We start from the raw sequence: 16,153 nt of genomic DNA, 5'->3' as shown, positions 1-16,153 counted from the left end.
CGCCTTTATCCAAGGGGCTTTTACATAGATTGTGCATTACATTGACCCATTCACACACACATTCATACACCAATTGCGGCGGAAGCCATGCAAGGTACCAAGCACATCGGGAGCAATTTGGGGTTCAGTGTCTTGCCCAAGGACACTTTGACATGTAGACAGGAGGAGCCGGGATTCGAACCGCCAACCCATGGGTCATTGGACTACCTGCTCTACCTCTTGAGCCACAGTCGCCCCTGTGTAGTATATAGTATAATATTATGCTTATACGTATAGAGCTTTGTTAATTTATATTCTAAGATATGACGATATGGTTTATTTATGAAACTACAGGGGTTATTGGCTGTAGTCCATTGTAACCCAGAATAACTGACATTCCCCTAACTGTCCCCTCATGTCACAAGGGAAGAAATAATATTCAAACCGGATCTCCATATGCCTATATAAGGGTATATCATGTCTGAGTCATAGTTCAGTGACATTCCTATCGGGTGTGTTTATGGTTATGTCTGAGTCATGGTTCCACGCGTGGCTGTGGTCCTGCCTATATATGGGCGTATCGGGTTTGTTTATGGCAGAACCAGAGTTACGACACTGAGGGGGTAGAACACCGCCTGGTCACGTGGTTCATGTGAACTGTACAGAATAGATAATAATAGTAATGTTATTATGATTATTTTGATTATGATTATTATAAACCATATTAACCATGGCGATCATCATTAGGGAGCAGATGTGTGTAGATATGCTGGAGGCACTCACCAGTTCAGCGATGACAGGTAGAAATATGATGATTGTGGCCGTGTTGCTGGCGAACTCTGTGAAGCAGGCCAGGAAGGCTGTGATCAACATGACAGCTGCAGCTGGTGGGACCTGAGCGATAGGCTGGAGGTGACCTCCGATCCATGTGGCCAGACCTGACTCCTATAGGATGCCACCACCACATCACCACACAACATGAGCAGCACCATGAGATAAAGCAGGACAAATGAGATTGGGTTGCAAAATTGTTATTTCAGAGTAGTTAAGGGACAGTGTGTGAAAGATATACAATGTACTGTTTATATCCTGGCTATGCAAGAGGCTAGCTTGTCTAGATCGGTCTGTCTGTCTGTCTGTCTGTCTGTCTGTCGGTCTGTCTGTCTATCTTGGCCTTGTCCACAGGGCCCAGACTGCAGGCGTAGCGGTCAACCTGATGTTCTATCAATAAAGCCATAAAAAGCTTAAAATAAATCTTTAAAAGAAGAAGTACGGTAACCTCCACAATAATAATAATTCTTCACATAATTATGTTTTATATTTGTTTGAGATATTGAACGTAATTGTATATAATGGACATCAATGGGGTTCTGATCGTGCTGAAACTGTGACTGACAATAATCAACAAACTCTACCTCACAGCCTTTGGCCATCGCAAAACCTCCACCAAGCAACAGAATGATGTTCCACGGAACCGAGTCTTGAGCTTTCTTCCAGGACAGCAGAGGAACATACGGTGTGTTTGATGCTGAGGACAAAACAGTTTAACATAGTTCATTTGCATTGTTATTTCCCACTAGGTTTGTTACAGTACATGATGCAAAATTGCAAATTACTTCAGTAAAACTAAAACTATGCAGTTGTAACTGAGAGTTTCCAAATGAAACCAAATGGACCCTTGTGTTTTCATTTAGTTCCATTTGTAAAATAAATGAACACTGAGGATTTCTAGAATATCCTTGTTCTAATTGCTTTCTCTTTTTTAGAAAGAAAAGGCTTCTACAAATCCATTCATGAATCTCACTGATGAAGCAATAACTATTATGGTAATACACATTTAGTAATAACCTTAGTCACAATATTGCCAGATGTTTTTCTTCTTTTTATTATAATGCCACTTACAAGTACTATGAGAATATTGTTAAATGTACTCCAGCGTAACATGTAGCCTACTGTAAATGTTGTGCTCAGTCCATGAAACATAAAAGCACCTTGGTTTTGAATGAAATTGCCTAAAAATGGAACTGTTTAACCCAGTGAACCCAATGTTCTTTTGGGTTCATTGTGAGCTTTTTTCTATTCTTCATGCAAGTCCAGTGGTTTGTTTGAGCAGCTGAACACACACACACACACACACACACACACACACACACACACACACACACACACACAGAAATGAATGAACACACATGCGCGTGTGCTCATATACAGCTAAACACACAGATGTCAAATGCATGCATGCGCGCGTGCACTCACAGAGCGAGACTGTGGCAACATTTTCTTGTGAGATTAATATAATCACACAAACACCTTGTTCAGACTCTAATCTACATAATTAACATTCCTCTGACGATGTACTACTTATTTGTAACAGCTGCAGTTCAAGCTCACATTAGAATCTGTGGTATCTTTTCTTCCAGGAGTTCGTAGATTATGACCTTATTTCCCCACTGTACAAGAACGAGAAATGAGCTCCGTTTTCCCAGGCAAAGTCCTTCTTTATTCAATCAAGGCAGGTCCCATAGTTACAAGTTACAAGCATTCAAGTCATCTTCTCATCATCTCCTCTACCTCTCTCCCACGCCAACTCTCCTCTCCTCTCTCTCTCCCTCCAACCTCCCCAACTTCAACCCCCTCTCAGTCCCCCAAACCATCCCTTTATACCTCCCTCTCATGCAGTGGATTGTCACCTTTTGTCCCTGTGTGTGTGTGTGTGTGTGTGTGTGTGTGTGTGTGTTAAACAGCTAATCAAAGACCCCCAACGGTGACAGTCCCCTGTAGTACTCATAAAATGCATGCCTACAAACTGTAGCATCCTGCCCTAAAGAATGGCTCTCTGTCACTTATCAGTCAAACAAGAAGGCATATGGATAATATCAGATGAAAGATCACACCCCAAGATCTTGAGAAGTCAAGGAGTGTAGCCCACAAGGCTTCCTGCCTGTAGGACAATTGTTATGCAAATAGTTAAAACACGGTGATGGGGTGGAGGGAGAAATGGCTTGAAATGATGACTAACCATATGCTTATATATGATTCAAATTACACCACATATACCCCCTACTAATAGTCCTCAAGGCTATTAGTCTAAAATATGAATCATAAATTGGCTCAACATGTTTTCCTCCCCAAAAGTTCAAATTCCCCAAAATGTCTCAATTAACCCTGAAACGAATCCCTTTGTAAGATAAGTACCCTCCTCCCCCCTGGGCACTATTCCAAATGTGAAACAGCAAATTAACACAGAAGCTCACAGCTAAACCAGAAGTAAAACAAAATAATCAATCAAACTGTACTATTGCAATCTCAATCTCAAAAATAAATGAATGAAGAAACATACAGTAAAACATCAATACATCAACATGGAAGCAATAGATACACTTAAAACTTTAAACATTAAAAGAAAACTGTAAATAGAATTGAACAGAATGATTAAACTGAATTCAAATATATAAATGTTCCCCAACATTCTTTCTCTCACAGACAGGCCTGGCCAGGACTTAAATACACTCACAGACACCTACAAATACCCCTTGCACCTCTGACCCCCCCTAGTTTGTGAGTAACTTTCACAGAATAATGGACAGATGAATAGTTCTGCAGAAACCATCATCTACCCCATGATTCGGAAAGCCAAACAATATTTGTATTATTATTTAGAATATAATTATTATTTTTTGGTTTGGATTTCACTGTGACATTTTAAGGAAATTCTAAAATACTCATCTGATCACTATTAACCTACACTATCTTCTTTTGTATGACAATGAATAGAACTTATAAAGCAAATCAAACCGTTTAGGACATCATTCCTAAACTGAACCTCAAAGTATCAAAAAACAAAACGGGGTCAAGTGTCAGATGACAGCTAGGTGACAGATCAAAAGCCATGCTGTCAATAGCACAGAGAGGGGCGTGTCAAGTCAACTGTCAAAAGAAGAACATGGAGGAGCCATGCCACTTCTCCTTTAGCTGTCCAAATCATTGTTCATGAGATCCGGTCAAGCTTGACTTCCCTCAAAGTTTCCCGTTGTGGGTTCTGGTCACACTGTCCAGCAAAATGACCATACTGACCACATTTATGACAAACACCTCTCATTCTCCAGCTTTCTGGGCTGTGACGTGTCAGTGGAATATATCCTTGCTGAGGTGCAGCCCACTGATAGGATGACACTGGCTGTTGACTCTGTGGTGCCCTCATCCTCCATGGCAGCACTTGTTGTTGGTCTGCGCTGTCCTGCGGTTGCAGTCTCTCTTCTTGAATCTTTGTCAGCACTTCCGCTTGTAGTGACACTGTATTCTCATTCATTTGACGTACAAGGTCGACATCTCCGAGTCTTTGGAACTCCTGTTTTTTCCGGACCAGGTCGACGCAGTGAGCAATATGGCCCGTGTAGGTTTCCAAAGGCATACTACCAAGTTCCACAATCTTCGCCAGTTCAGCTTGCATATCTGGGGACAAACCTTTTTCAAGTTTCCTCCGCACGGCACTACCCTCCGTCCCATTGTGATTGGCAAATTGCCATTTGCTGGATCCTGTCGAGTCCGCCCACTGCTGGTAGTATCTGTCCACATAAGCTCTCGGCTGTTCTGTGGCTCTCAGTGGGTCAATGTTGACGCTATCCGGGTTCACATTGAGCGGATAAACTTCTCTCAGAGTACGCCAGAATGCACTTCTGTGTGGCACAAAAGGATCGCTGTCATTCTCTGCATTGTCGATATATTCTCTGAGATCTGCTTTGGTCAAGAGATCATTAAGAACATGCACATTCTCCAGCATGCCAATCAATGCTTTCATGTCACCGATAGCCAACTGATTATCCTTGATTCCCAACTGTGGGTCCTTCATCAATGCATGAAACGTCGAAATCCAGTGATATGCTCCCTGTTTGAGGGGTGGCAGACGTTTCAAAACGTATGACAAGTCTGAATGGTACCATGGCATATATTTCCCTCTCATCACTGGCAGCTGAGTGACAACTGTGTCAATGTCAGGTGTGGGCATCTCAGCCCTCTTCTCCATGATTTCCTTCAGACCTGCTTGAACCTCCGCCAGGTCCTGCATCTTTCGTTCTAGGGCCTCCTCTCTTAATGACATGGCAGCCATTGCTTCATTCCAGTCCTCCGATCCTAGTGCGTGACTGGCAGTCCTCTTCTGTGGTCTGCATGGGCGCCTGCTCAAAGCCCCCCTGTAGTCTTTCACACGTCTCCGGCTCAAATGTGTGCGAGTGTGGGGAAGCCTCTCACAATCACTGCTGTCCTGTTCAAAGTCCTCATCACTTTTGTTGAGGCTCTTCCTCTTCCTCTTACTTCCACTCTGCCTGTTTTTCAGCTTGTCCAGTTCTCGAGCAGCTTCACATCCTGTGGTCAAGTCAACTTCTTCCCTAGCAATTGTAGCAATACTTTCCATAAAGGTCTGTGCAGTGTCTTTGTCCCCACATTTCTCGAGTCGTCTCAAATGCTGTAAGTCTCTCTTCTTGCGGGCTTGAGTAGAGCTGTCCTCCTCCGTGTCAGAATCAATGTTCATGTCTGTGTTGGGGCGGGCTGCCCTTCTGTAGATGTCTTCACCTCCATGTGAACTGTCTCTGTGGCTGTGCGCAGCCTCATCATGTAGGTCAATCAAGTCGAGGACCAGATGGGCCTCTTTCATCAGAATTTCACTCAAACGTGTCTCAATAGCACGCATATACTGCCTCTGTGTCCTTAATTCACTGGTCACGTCCTCTTTCAGGGAACGTACCCGGTCCAGCTCCCTCTTAACAGAGCGTTGAGTGTCGCTGTCCTCTGGCTTTGATGTCCTCATGTCACTGTTCTCCAGAAAGTCCACCTCAGTCTGTGCTGAGTTGTCGCTGTGACCCACAATGTCAATGCACTGGTTCTGGTTGTCTGTGCTGCAATCAGCGGACATCTTCTCCTCAGGCAGTACTGACACGGAAGACAATGGTGCGGAGTCAGACCATTTCCTGCTCATCTCCTCACTGACAGGCCTCTGGCTCGCTATATGTGCGACAATATGAGGACCCATTTTCACTTTTTCTTTCAATCTTCGAGTCCGACCCTCTTCACAGAACAAGTCTAAAACTGACAGTTCTTCTTTCCTTTTCATTTCTCTCTCTTTTGTCGTCTCATCTGCTCTATATGTACACAACTCTGCCTTTATAGATTCAAGGTCTTCTATCTCGAAAGAGCCCTCTTTTGGCCATGGCGGCCAACGCTTATGCCATTTCCCTGAAATGCTGGAAATATTCTTAGATGGATATTTCTTGTGCATAATCTGCACTGGAGTACGCTTTGTGGCCATAACTACTAAATTGTAGCTAATCTCACTAACGGTTACTCATTCTGGGTGACACTCACGCATGCATGTCTCCTCACCTCCCACAGTCACAGACACGCATACTCATTTGCATACTGGCCCCATAGAATGAGCAAATAGTCCACAAACTCACTCAAGGAAAACATTCACACAGGAAAGTGTAAAATAAAGAAATGAGATAGACAAACTATACTTAGTCTGCAATTTAAGAAAGAAATACAGAAATGCCTCTATTTTATTTTAGACTGATTTAGGGAAAATACCCCCCTTGATCACTTCAGTGACCTGACACCACCAGCATGTCAAATGTACTCACTATCTCATTTGCATTTAAGCAACCGTGCCAGTGGTTTCGTCCCTAAGGTCAACTTACTTATATGCAGACTATACATTTTGACTAAAATGAACCTTTAGGCTTAACAATCCAATTTAACCTATCTAATTTTACAAAAGATCAATGAAATATCCTAAATGTGAAATGTATTCTCATACTAAACTCAAAATTTAGATTTAACCCCAAATTAAAGCCAATTTAATTTTAAACCTGAACTAAACCCCCAATGTAGAGAGGAGAGGAGAGTTGGCGTGGGAGAGAGGTAGAGGAGATGATGAGAAGATGACTTGAATGCTTGTAACTTGTAACTATGGGACCTGCCTTGATTGAATAAAGAAGGACTTTGCCTGGGAAAACGGAGCTCATTTCTCGTTCTTGTACAGTGGGGAAATAAGGTCATAATCTACGAACTCCTGGAAGAAAAGATACCACAAGTCTTTGTGGTGGTCTGGTTAAAGCTGCAAAATGTTTAATGTTTAATTAATTAAACCTTATTTTAACCAATCTGTATGGTAGAGTATGTTAATACTTTACAACTAGTACATCTGTGGTTGCTGCTGCTCTTCCATTGAGACATTTAGACCCTGGTGTCTTGCAGGACACCTACTGGTTGACAATGTCAATAAAGTTATTTGAAGCAGACACAGCGCACCAGGTTGGACACGAGATGTGCAGTCATCTTTATTGTAGATCGGAAATAAAACCTACATATTGTAGATTAATTCCAGGATGAAACACGAATGACTCTGTGACATTTGTTTGTTGCTTTGGTTCGAATTAGTTAATTCTAATTCATTGGTACACTGAGTCAAACGTGTTTGTTAATGTTGTGTGTGTTTAACCTTGAGGGTTGGACCACCAGCTGAGAGAAGGTTTCTTGGAGGGGAAGAAGAAGAGCATTGAGACGATGATGACTCCTGTCACTGCGTCAGAAACATACCTGAAGGAAACACCATCAAATTAATCCTTTTAATCAAGTTGATTTGAGTAAAATAACCAATAAAAAAACACCAATGGGCTCAAGCACATCTTCGCGCACGCCCGACGTCAACCCCGGCTTTTTAGACAGCTGGTGGATGGAAAAGAAGCTCCACCTCCGCGGCTGACTGACGCAGAGTAGAGCGTTTCCGGGAATCTGTCCGTCGCGTCAGTCAGCCGCGAAGGTGGAGCTTCTTTCAATGAGCCAACACGCCAACGCAAGTCATAATTAGACTACAAAGACTAAGAAACAGAGGCATCTGCTGCAGATGAGTGACCATACTCTTGGTTAAGACTGTCTGTTGCATGTGTTTCTTACCCTTTCTTAAAGAACACAGACCAGCCGGTGACAAACTTCGGGTCTCGTGTGAACAGCAGGACGGCGAACAACACGAAGAAGAAACAAATGGACCCTTCAGCAAAACTAAAAAAAAGTGTGTTGAGAAAATTTAACGTCAGCACGAAGTAGAGTGACGTCAATGTAAACATCAAAATTACGCTGCATGGGATTGACACACACAGAGATCCTTACTTTATGGGTCCCAGTTTTCTGTAGTCATCATCGATGACGGCTTCTGCTTTGGCTTCCGCCATTGCTCTTTGATCCTGTCGTTTGACACACAATCTGTGCAACATGAAGATGTCATAAACTGTTGAAAATGATCAAACATCACACAGAGGAGAAAGAAAAGAAGAAGACGGAAATGCTTTGCTTTCAGAATCACTTCTCAATTTCAGTGTAAAATGACTCATAGGGTCATGATGTTCTAACGGGCAGGGTGGAGGCTATTGGTTTAAGTGGTTAACCACTGTCAACATGGCATCCCTAGATGTCATAATTTATGTGTGATCAAAAGATTTTCTGAAAGTGCCGAGATCTTCACGCTCACAAGCTTGTAGATCACACGTTCAAATACGTGATTATAGAATCTCTCCGCACCTTGTGTTCAATCCCCCGTAGAGAAACGAAATCCAGATCCAACCCAGGAACAGAAACACCACCATGAGAGGGAACGCAAATGCAAACCAAGATCCAAAGTTGAGGACATCACAATCTGGAAAGTAACTACAAATCAAAAACAAAGATCAATACTTTCCTCCTGAATGACAAAATCTGCCTACATTTTAGTTTTGAGTCGGCACCCAACATGACATGTTGTTGACCTTTTCAGTTGTCCAATCAGGATGAGGTTGGGTGCGGTTCCGGTGAGCGTGGCGGTGCCTCCGATGCTGGCCGCGTACGGAATGCAGATCAGGAAGCCTTTCCACACCTTCATCTGGTACTCTGACTCTGAGCGCAGTTCTTCAGCCGTCCTCGCATCGCTGGGCTCTGTTCCATCCATCCTTTTCAAGGTGTATTAACAGTATTTATTGAACTTTGCTTAATTCAGTTAAGCCTGAATTAAACTTTATCGTATGTCAAAAATAGCAGAATTACAAGCTCACAATGCACCGCACGTGCAACACGTTGTGGACTTGTAGGTTGGTGACGTCATATAACAGAGCATATATTAGGCTTCAAACTGCTACGTTTCATCTATAATGCAAATGGAGTAACGCTAATCAAACGCAGCTCGCGGAGTCAGTTCAGTCAGTCAACCTCAAGGGAGGTTCTTGCTTGCTCAAAGGCCCATACTATGCTCAAGGGGTTAACATGCTGCATTACTATGTGGGAGTATACGTGTGTGCAAGTCTCTCACGTCATTCGCTGATGCGGCAGTCAGCTGACTAAGTGGGCAGGCTACTTAAGCTCACTAGACTCCATGCTCTTCCTGCCTTCCTCTGCTCATGGTTCCCGGTTGTATGTGATGTTTTCTCCCACCACCACCCCAGCACCACCGGTGGGCTCTGCTATCTTTGCTCCCCATGGGGGGGTTATTGTATATCTATCTCCCTGCTCTTATGTTTTATGATGTTGCTTAATCATGCCGAGCAGGGAGAAATCCAGCAGAGCCGAACGCCAAGTCAAATATCATATGCACACTCATTACTCATTCTGCAATAAATATTGTTTAATCTATTCGTGAGTTGTCTGACTGAATTGCTTTTAACTGCAATTGCTTTAAAAGCACATCTAGTATCCAATTCGGTGCTCGGTCTGCTTCAAATAATTGTGAATCAGGAGGTGTCCTACCCGACACCAGGGTCAACCATGCACTGTAGATGTACTAGTTCTATTGCATTAAAATACCAAACTGTTTAGTTAATCCATTAAAGTCTACCATACCAGCCCTGACAAAAACAAGTTGTATTTTAAAACAAAATGTAGAGTCCATAAAGTTAAAATTGTATTCATTGAAATAAGACCCGGACTGTAGTTTAATCAGATGAACCGACATGCTATACCAAAATTCCATCAGAGCCGTCTACGTAAACAGCACATTGATTTCATGTCGGCTCATCTCAGATTCATGTATTCATATTCTCCTTACCCGTCTTTTGATAATATTTGTTTTTCTGACGGCAGCGAGTTCACTGACTGCAGCTTTAAATTGGATTGACCTGAGAGAATTTGAAAAGAAGAAGTCGTGTCAGGTTATCATGAAAACCATTTCAAGATACTTTGTAGCTAAATATAAGAATGATACTGTAAGTCTTCTTTGATGTTTAATATCTGACTTGAAAGCAGCCTAACATCATCAATAAATTACTTTTTTAACTTTGCATCCAGAGCTCAATGTGGTGGAACAAATTATTGTACAAAGTTCACATCCTGGTTTACATATTACAACTACAGGAGAAATACACATTACTGTGCATATTTCTGTGCAGCCTGTATGAATAGATAGAACCTAATCACAGTATTTTAACACAAGCTTTCATGACTTGAATACATTTTGTGGCTTTGGTCTGTCAGAGGGAGCGAGTTTTCACACTACATTCCACACATACGGTGTCTGGGTGTGAATGTCCAGCCTCGACACAACGCTGCCTTGTTAGCTAGCAGAACACAGGAGGTTCACTGGGCATAACTATTACGGCACAACATAATCACCGGATTAAATTCATTATTTGCGGTAATAATAAAGATGGGTGAAAACAGAGATTATTGAACCTGGTTTCCCTATTTTGGGAATTTGCTGTCGGGGAAAAATGTTTAATTGTTATCATACATGTTCAAACAGAGTCCAGACGGAAGTATGCACATCCCAACAAAAATGTGCAGGTGCTGAAGTAAAATACGTGCATTAGAAGAGGAAGGGAAGTCTGCACACTGAATAATAGCTCCCAGTAGAAAAATCTATTAGATTAGGTACAACGTTTTGACTTTAGCTATAGGGGTGAAATATTATGAAGCTATTATATAGAGTCCTTCTTCATACATTTTCAAAAATAGATCTAGGAGCCATTTCTTTGTATATATTTCAGTAATAGGCTTTGTATGAAATATTTGTCATCTTCCCTGTGCAATTTTACATAGTTTACAAAGCCTAAAAGTCAAATAGAAATGTACATTATGTTCCAATGTTCAGTGCCAAAATCACAATTAAATCATGAATCACAAATAAATCGTCAACTAAAATGTCATGATCGTTACAGCCCTACAGCAGTTACCATTTAGTATGTCATTGTCTGACTCCTCTATGGACCTGCAGTTTCGTTTCAAGTCCTCCAGGGGCCCGTAGAGACTCTCCAGGACAGCGTTAGCGATAGGAAGCATCATGGCGGTGGTAGCAGTGTTGCTAAGCCACATGGACAGGAAGGACGAGGTCAGCATCATTCCCAGTATAAGCCTGGGAACAGAATGTGGTACACAGTCATCTACCAGTAAGGTTTGCATTCAACATCGTTGACAGACACCATGCAGGTGTCTGTACTTGGCCCCTTCCTTCCGGTGTTCGTCCCTCCCGACATTATGGACGCAATAAAAGTTTCAGGAAGCAATTTCATGACATTTGGTACAAACGTCCACTACTCCACTTGGATTTAAGGATGAACTGATTAGAAGTAGGTGGTCAAAGGTCAAGGTCACTGTGGCCTTTAAAAATAATTCTTCATTGACTACATGTATACTAATACTATAGGCCTACAGTATATGAGTCTGGACAGACACGGATGTAACTAAACGGCTACTGAACTTACACCTTTACACCAAATCTACAAACTCACAACAGCTCACAACGTGTGTTGTGACCTTAGCCTGTTTGACTATTATGACAAAGGCTACCCAGAAAAGGGACGCTAGGGTTCATGTAGTTATAACATACGACAATAAACGTTATTTGGACCTTTCTTCTAAAGCAGTGGTTTTCAACCAGTGGTACCCAGCTAAATGATGGAGAGTTGGTAACCAAATGGACCAAATTAAACCAAATTAAACCAAATGGACCTGTACTGGTCCATTTGGTTTCATTTGACGCTAAATTATTAGTTAAATTATTGTTAAACATCTGCATGATTTAATTTACAAGAAGTCTACACAATTAGAGAACGTAAAATAATTGTTATTTTGATCAACCGCTTGCCTGTTATCTCTCCTATGGTACTACCACATATATATTAATACAGCATGGAATTGTGGACTAAATCTATCCAATGACAAAAAAATATTCTTTGGTTTTGGGCCTGAGAGGCTAAATGTCATCAAATGGTCCGTACGTGGCTCAAATGCCAAATAAATAATGGGCCTTGATACAAAAAGGGTTGAAAACCCCTGTTCTAAAGTTTAGTCTCTGCCTCACCAAGCAGGCTTCACGCCAACAATCTTCAGCACCTTCAGGGCTATCCTGCGATGCAGGCCCCACTCCTCGATGGCCGACGCCATCACCAGCCCGCTGAGGAACAGGAAGTTGGTGTCAAGGAAGTACTGCGGGCAAACGGTCTTGGACGGAAGGATTCCCATGGTCGGGAAGAGGCACACGGGCAGCATGGCGGTGACGGCCAGGGGAAGAGCCTCTGTGCACCACCACGACGCCATCAACAGAACCACATAAAGACATCTCCCCTCCTGAAAAAGAACCGATGCCTTGATGTGAATATTTGTGATCTCTTTTGTCACTCTTTTGTGTGTGTGTGTGTGTGTGTGTGTGTGTGTGTGTGTGTGTGTGTGTGTGTGTGTGTGTGTGTGTGTGTGTGTGTGTGTGTTACTAACAAGACTCTGTATGAGGGATTACCTCACAGAAAATAGCAGCCAGGAGAATGAGACTATAGCAGGACACTGCCAAAGGCATCAAGAACTGCCAGCCAGCAAACTGGTGCTCTGGGAACCAACACACGGGCATCGATCACGAGGACGCCCCACGCTAACATACGTGGATGTACTCAAGAGCGATGCAGGAGTGCAAAGTACCAACAAACTGGCCAGATGTATGGAGAATCAGGATGACTGGAAACGACAATGGAGGGCTCGTCTGAGGACGACCTAGAGAGAGTGTGTGTGTGTGTGTGTGTGTGTGTGTGTGTGTGTGTGTGTGTGTGTGTGTGTGTGTGTGTGTGTGTGTGTGGTCCAATGACTACTAATAATTTCCAAATAATAATGACTCAACCAGACAATCCGGTGCACGTCCCCCTCTTGAGATTCAAATTCCCTTTTTCTGTTGAATTTCTTGACCTCCAACTCCACTTGGCTGGCCAGTCTGGCAGTGTGCCGTGCGTTTGACTCCTGATCTCGACAGCCCTTACTGCATGCCACCCCCCATCTCACTCCCCATTTCCAGTCAGCCTACTGTCTATCCCTATCCCTCTATAAAAAAAATATATATATAAAGGCGAAAGCCACAAAAAACATAAAAAAATGACTACATGGTCGGTGTGATTAGAAAGCCTACTTTCTTTAGTGGAAGCACCCTGATCCCCCCACCACACGTATAAAAGGTACTTTTTGGGCAAAAAAAATATATATACTTTTAGTTACTTTTAGTTACTTTTAGTTACTCTACCGATATTGCCAAGAGAAAACCTTCATAGAGAATATTTTTCCTCCAGTGAAAATCCCTTTCTGGCCAAAACTGACCTTTTATCCGTGTGGTGGGGGGCTCAGAGGACTTTCTAATGTCACAACCCGAATTTGTAGTAGCAAAAACGTCATTTTTATTTACGCTAAAGACGAGAGGCTGGTCTACATTTATGTGAGCTCCATAAGTCATCGATAATCACAGTAGGTCTATATCAAAAAATATATATTAATTTGAAACATTTACAAAACATTGTGCCATCTATAATGAAGTAATCAAAGCAGCCATGCAGGACTGCAGCTGCAGTGGTGGTCTGGTGGAACAAGTACTCACAAGTATACCAAAAACCCAATGTAGAAATACTCTGGTCTGGTATTCAAAATGATTGCATTTAAGTACGGAAAGTAAAGATACTCATTTTGCACAAGTTTCCAAATGTATAAAAATGCTTTGAAAATAGCAGATTAGATCAGCTATTTTCAAATAGCCTAAATATGCATAGAGCTCAAGTGGTTAATGGTAATGCAGGTATTGTAATAAATTAATAATCTAAATCTACAAAGTAACTAATGTCGTCAATTTAAGTGGAGTAAAAAGTATTTGTCTCAGTGGAGTAGAAGTAAAAGTATAGTCCTATTGAAAATTAGATATAGGGCCTACTTCGTAAAGTTAAAAAAAATCCTCAAAAGTGTAAGTACAATGCTTGAGTAAATACTTTAGTTACTTTATACACCACTGCTGATAAGCAGTAATGACAGCATTTAGAAGCAGATCTGAACATAAATCCATCTGTTCATTTTTTGAATGTCCAAGATTAGAATGATACATATTAGCATACTGTAGCCTATTAAAATTATTGATGTACCGGTATATACACTATAGGCTACAGTAATGGTATAGGCAATGTTGCAGCTTTAAAGGGAGGGGTTATTTAGCTACTTTATATAGCCTCTGCTGTACCATTTGTGACACTAGTCGATAGCGTCATCTATCTATTCTAATAATGAATAGGCTACTATCTGTGTTGGTTATATATTGCTTATCTTATCTTAATGTGAGAGCTAAAGGTATATGCCTAGTAAATAATATATAGTGGAGTAAAAACTACAACATTTAGACTATTTTAGGTCATGTTCAAAATGTAATGAGGCTACCCTAGCCTGCTCTCAACTTAAATCATGGAAAAAGCTGCGCACTCTGACTTCAGAACTGTAGAAGTTAGAACAAATAATTATAAACGTTAACCATCAAACCAACGTAGCAATAAAACCGGTCTTGCATGCATGTGCATGCATTGAACGAGTGAATTGGGTTTTTCTTAGCTAATAAATTAGTTTAAACCCGATTTTTGTCAGGAATGCTATATCAATTGAATTGATTGTGGAAATGCTGTGAAACAAGTGCACGTAACATAAAGCCTAATATTAATGTCAGCAGCATCATCAAACCAGCACAGCATAGCCTACCTTCTCTGGAAGAGCAAAAATTATAGGCAGAAACAGAAGTGGAGCAAGAAGGACTATCAGCTGTTTCTTTACGCACCACAGTTTCTTTGACACAGCTGAAAGTTCCATAATATCAAAAATATCAAAACAATAGAAGTTCCGTCCTGTTTAGTGCACGGACGTCTGAAACTGCTTGTTTCTGCGGCGTCTGCTGGTCAGAACATTGCAGATCTGTGTTGTTTTATTACTTTGACCTCCGCAGTGTTTTGGGACAGAAGATTAACCATCTGCGTTTACAGGTTAACTCCTCGGATGATGGAGTTTTGGACGGACACGGACATCATCATGACTTGACTTGTATGAACTCAACTCAGTGTTTTCATAAGAATAAACACGTGAGTGTAGCAAATAGCAATAATTTGCACACGTGTTTCCCAAACGTAGGGCAGCGACCCATTTTGGGCCGTGGACCCGCTTTTATGGGTCGCGATAATAAAAATCACACCCGTTTGAAGTGAGGGGCGCTAATAGGCCTATATTAAAGTATACCTCATTTGAATAGGTGATGTAAAACAAACGGTGTAAAAACAAACATTAGGCCTAAATGTTATTTGGCATTTAATGTTTGTGTTAGGGACAAGATGACAACATTTTCCCTTCATTGTCAATGCCGTTTTGAACATTGAACTAAAAACAAACATTAATTTATTTCAATGGCGTTTAAAACAAACATTGAACTAAACACAAACATTAAACCATAGGAGGGGCTAGTGCCCGTCAAAAATAATATATAATATAGGCTATATAGTATAGGCCTATAGTAGCCTATAGCCTATTATAGAAAAACATAATAGTATATTGTCAGGGTGCGTTCAGTGGACCCAAAAGCAGTACGGCCAAAAGGCAGGATTCACAGTTCAGGATGTTTATTAAACAATAACTTAAACTTCCCATAAAATGGGGCAGGCAAAATAAGGACACAGTAGACACTATGACATGAAATGACATCTGACAAGGAACTGAACCAACTGGGGTATATAAATAGACAAAGACTAACTAGACACAGGTGAACTCAAAACACAGGATAAGCTAACAGGACAAAGAGGACACAGGTGAAAACACTGACACATCACAAGGTAGGTGAGACAAGGTAGGGAACAGAAACTAGGCAGACAGGAAACACTAGGGACCATACTACAAAATAAGA

The 16,153-nt window shown here is 41.6% G+C and overlaps 1 protein-coding gene across 1 annotated transcript in view; it reads right to left on the bottom strand.

Moving 5' to 3' along the window:
* Window positions 1–15,075, bottom strand: part of slc13a3 (solute carrier family 13 member 3) — a gene marked incomplete at both ends in the record, with an annotated part of 16,734 nt that extends 1,659 nt beyond the window's left edge. Inside the window, 11 exons of the mRNA XM_083769835.1 lie at window positions 763–924; window positions 1,395–1,507; window positions 7,472–7,569; window positions 7,927–8,031; window positions 8,140–8,232; window positions 8,548–8,673; window positions 8,772–8,951; window positions 10,040–10,109; window positions 11,163–11,341; window positions 12,290–12,555; window positions 14,968–15,075. Of these exons, the coding sequence (XP_083625961.1) occupies window positions 763–924; window positions 1,395–1,507; window positions 7,472–7,569; window positions 7,927–8,031; window positions 8,140–8,232; window positions 8,548–8,673; window positions 8,772–8,951; window positions 10,040–10,109; window positions 11,163–11,341; window positions 12,290–12,555; window positions 14,968–15,075 (1,500 nt within the window). The remainder of the gene's footprint in view (window positions 1–762; window positions 925–1,394; window positions 1,508–7,471; window positions 7,570–7,926; window positions 8,032–8,139; window positions 8,233–8,547; window positions 8,674–8,771; window positions 8,952–10,039; window positions 10,110–11,162; window positions 11,342–12,289; window positions 12,556–14,967) is intronic.
* Window positions 15,076–16,153: the final 1,078 nt, after the last annotated feature.

Source organism: Protomyctophum parallelum (assembly GCF_964188405.1).
Source record: "Protomyctophum parallelum genome assembly, chromosome: 7".
Taxonomy (NCBI): Eukaryota; Metazoa; Chordata; class Actinopteri; order Myctophiformes; family Myctophidae; genus Protomyctophum; species Protomyctophum parallelum.
The sequence above is the reverse complement of the archived record's forward strand: the minus strand, read 5'-3'. Positions and strand labels throughout refer to the sequence as shown.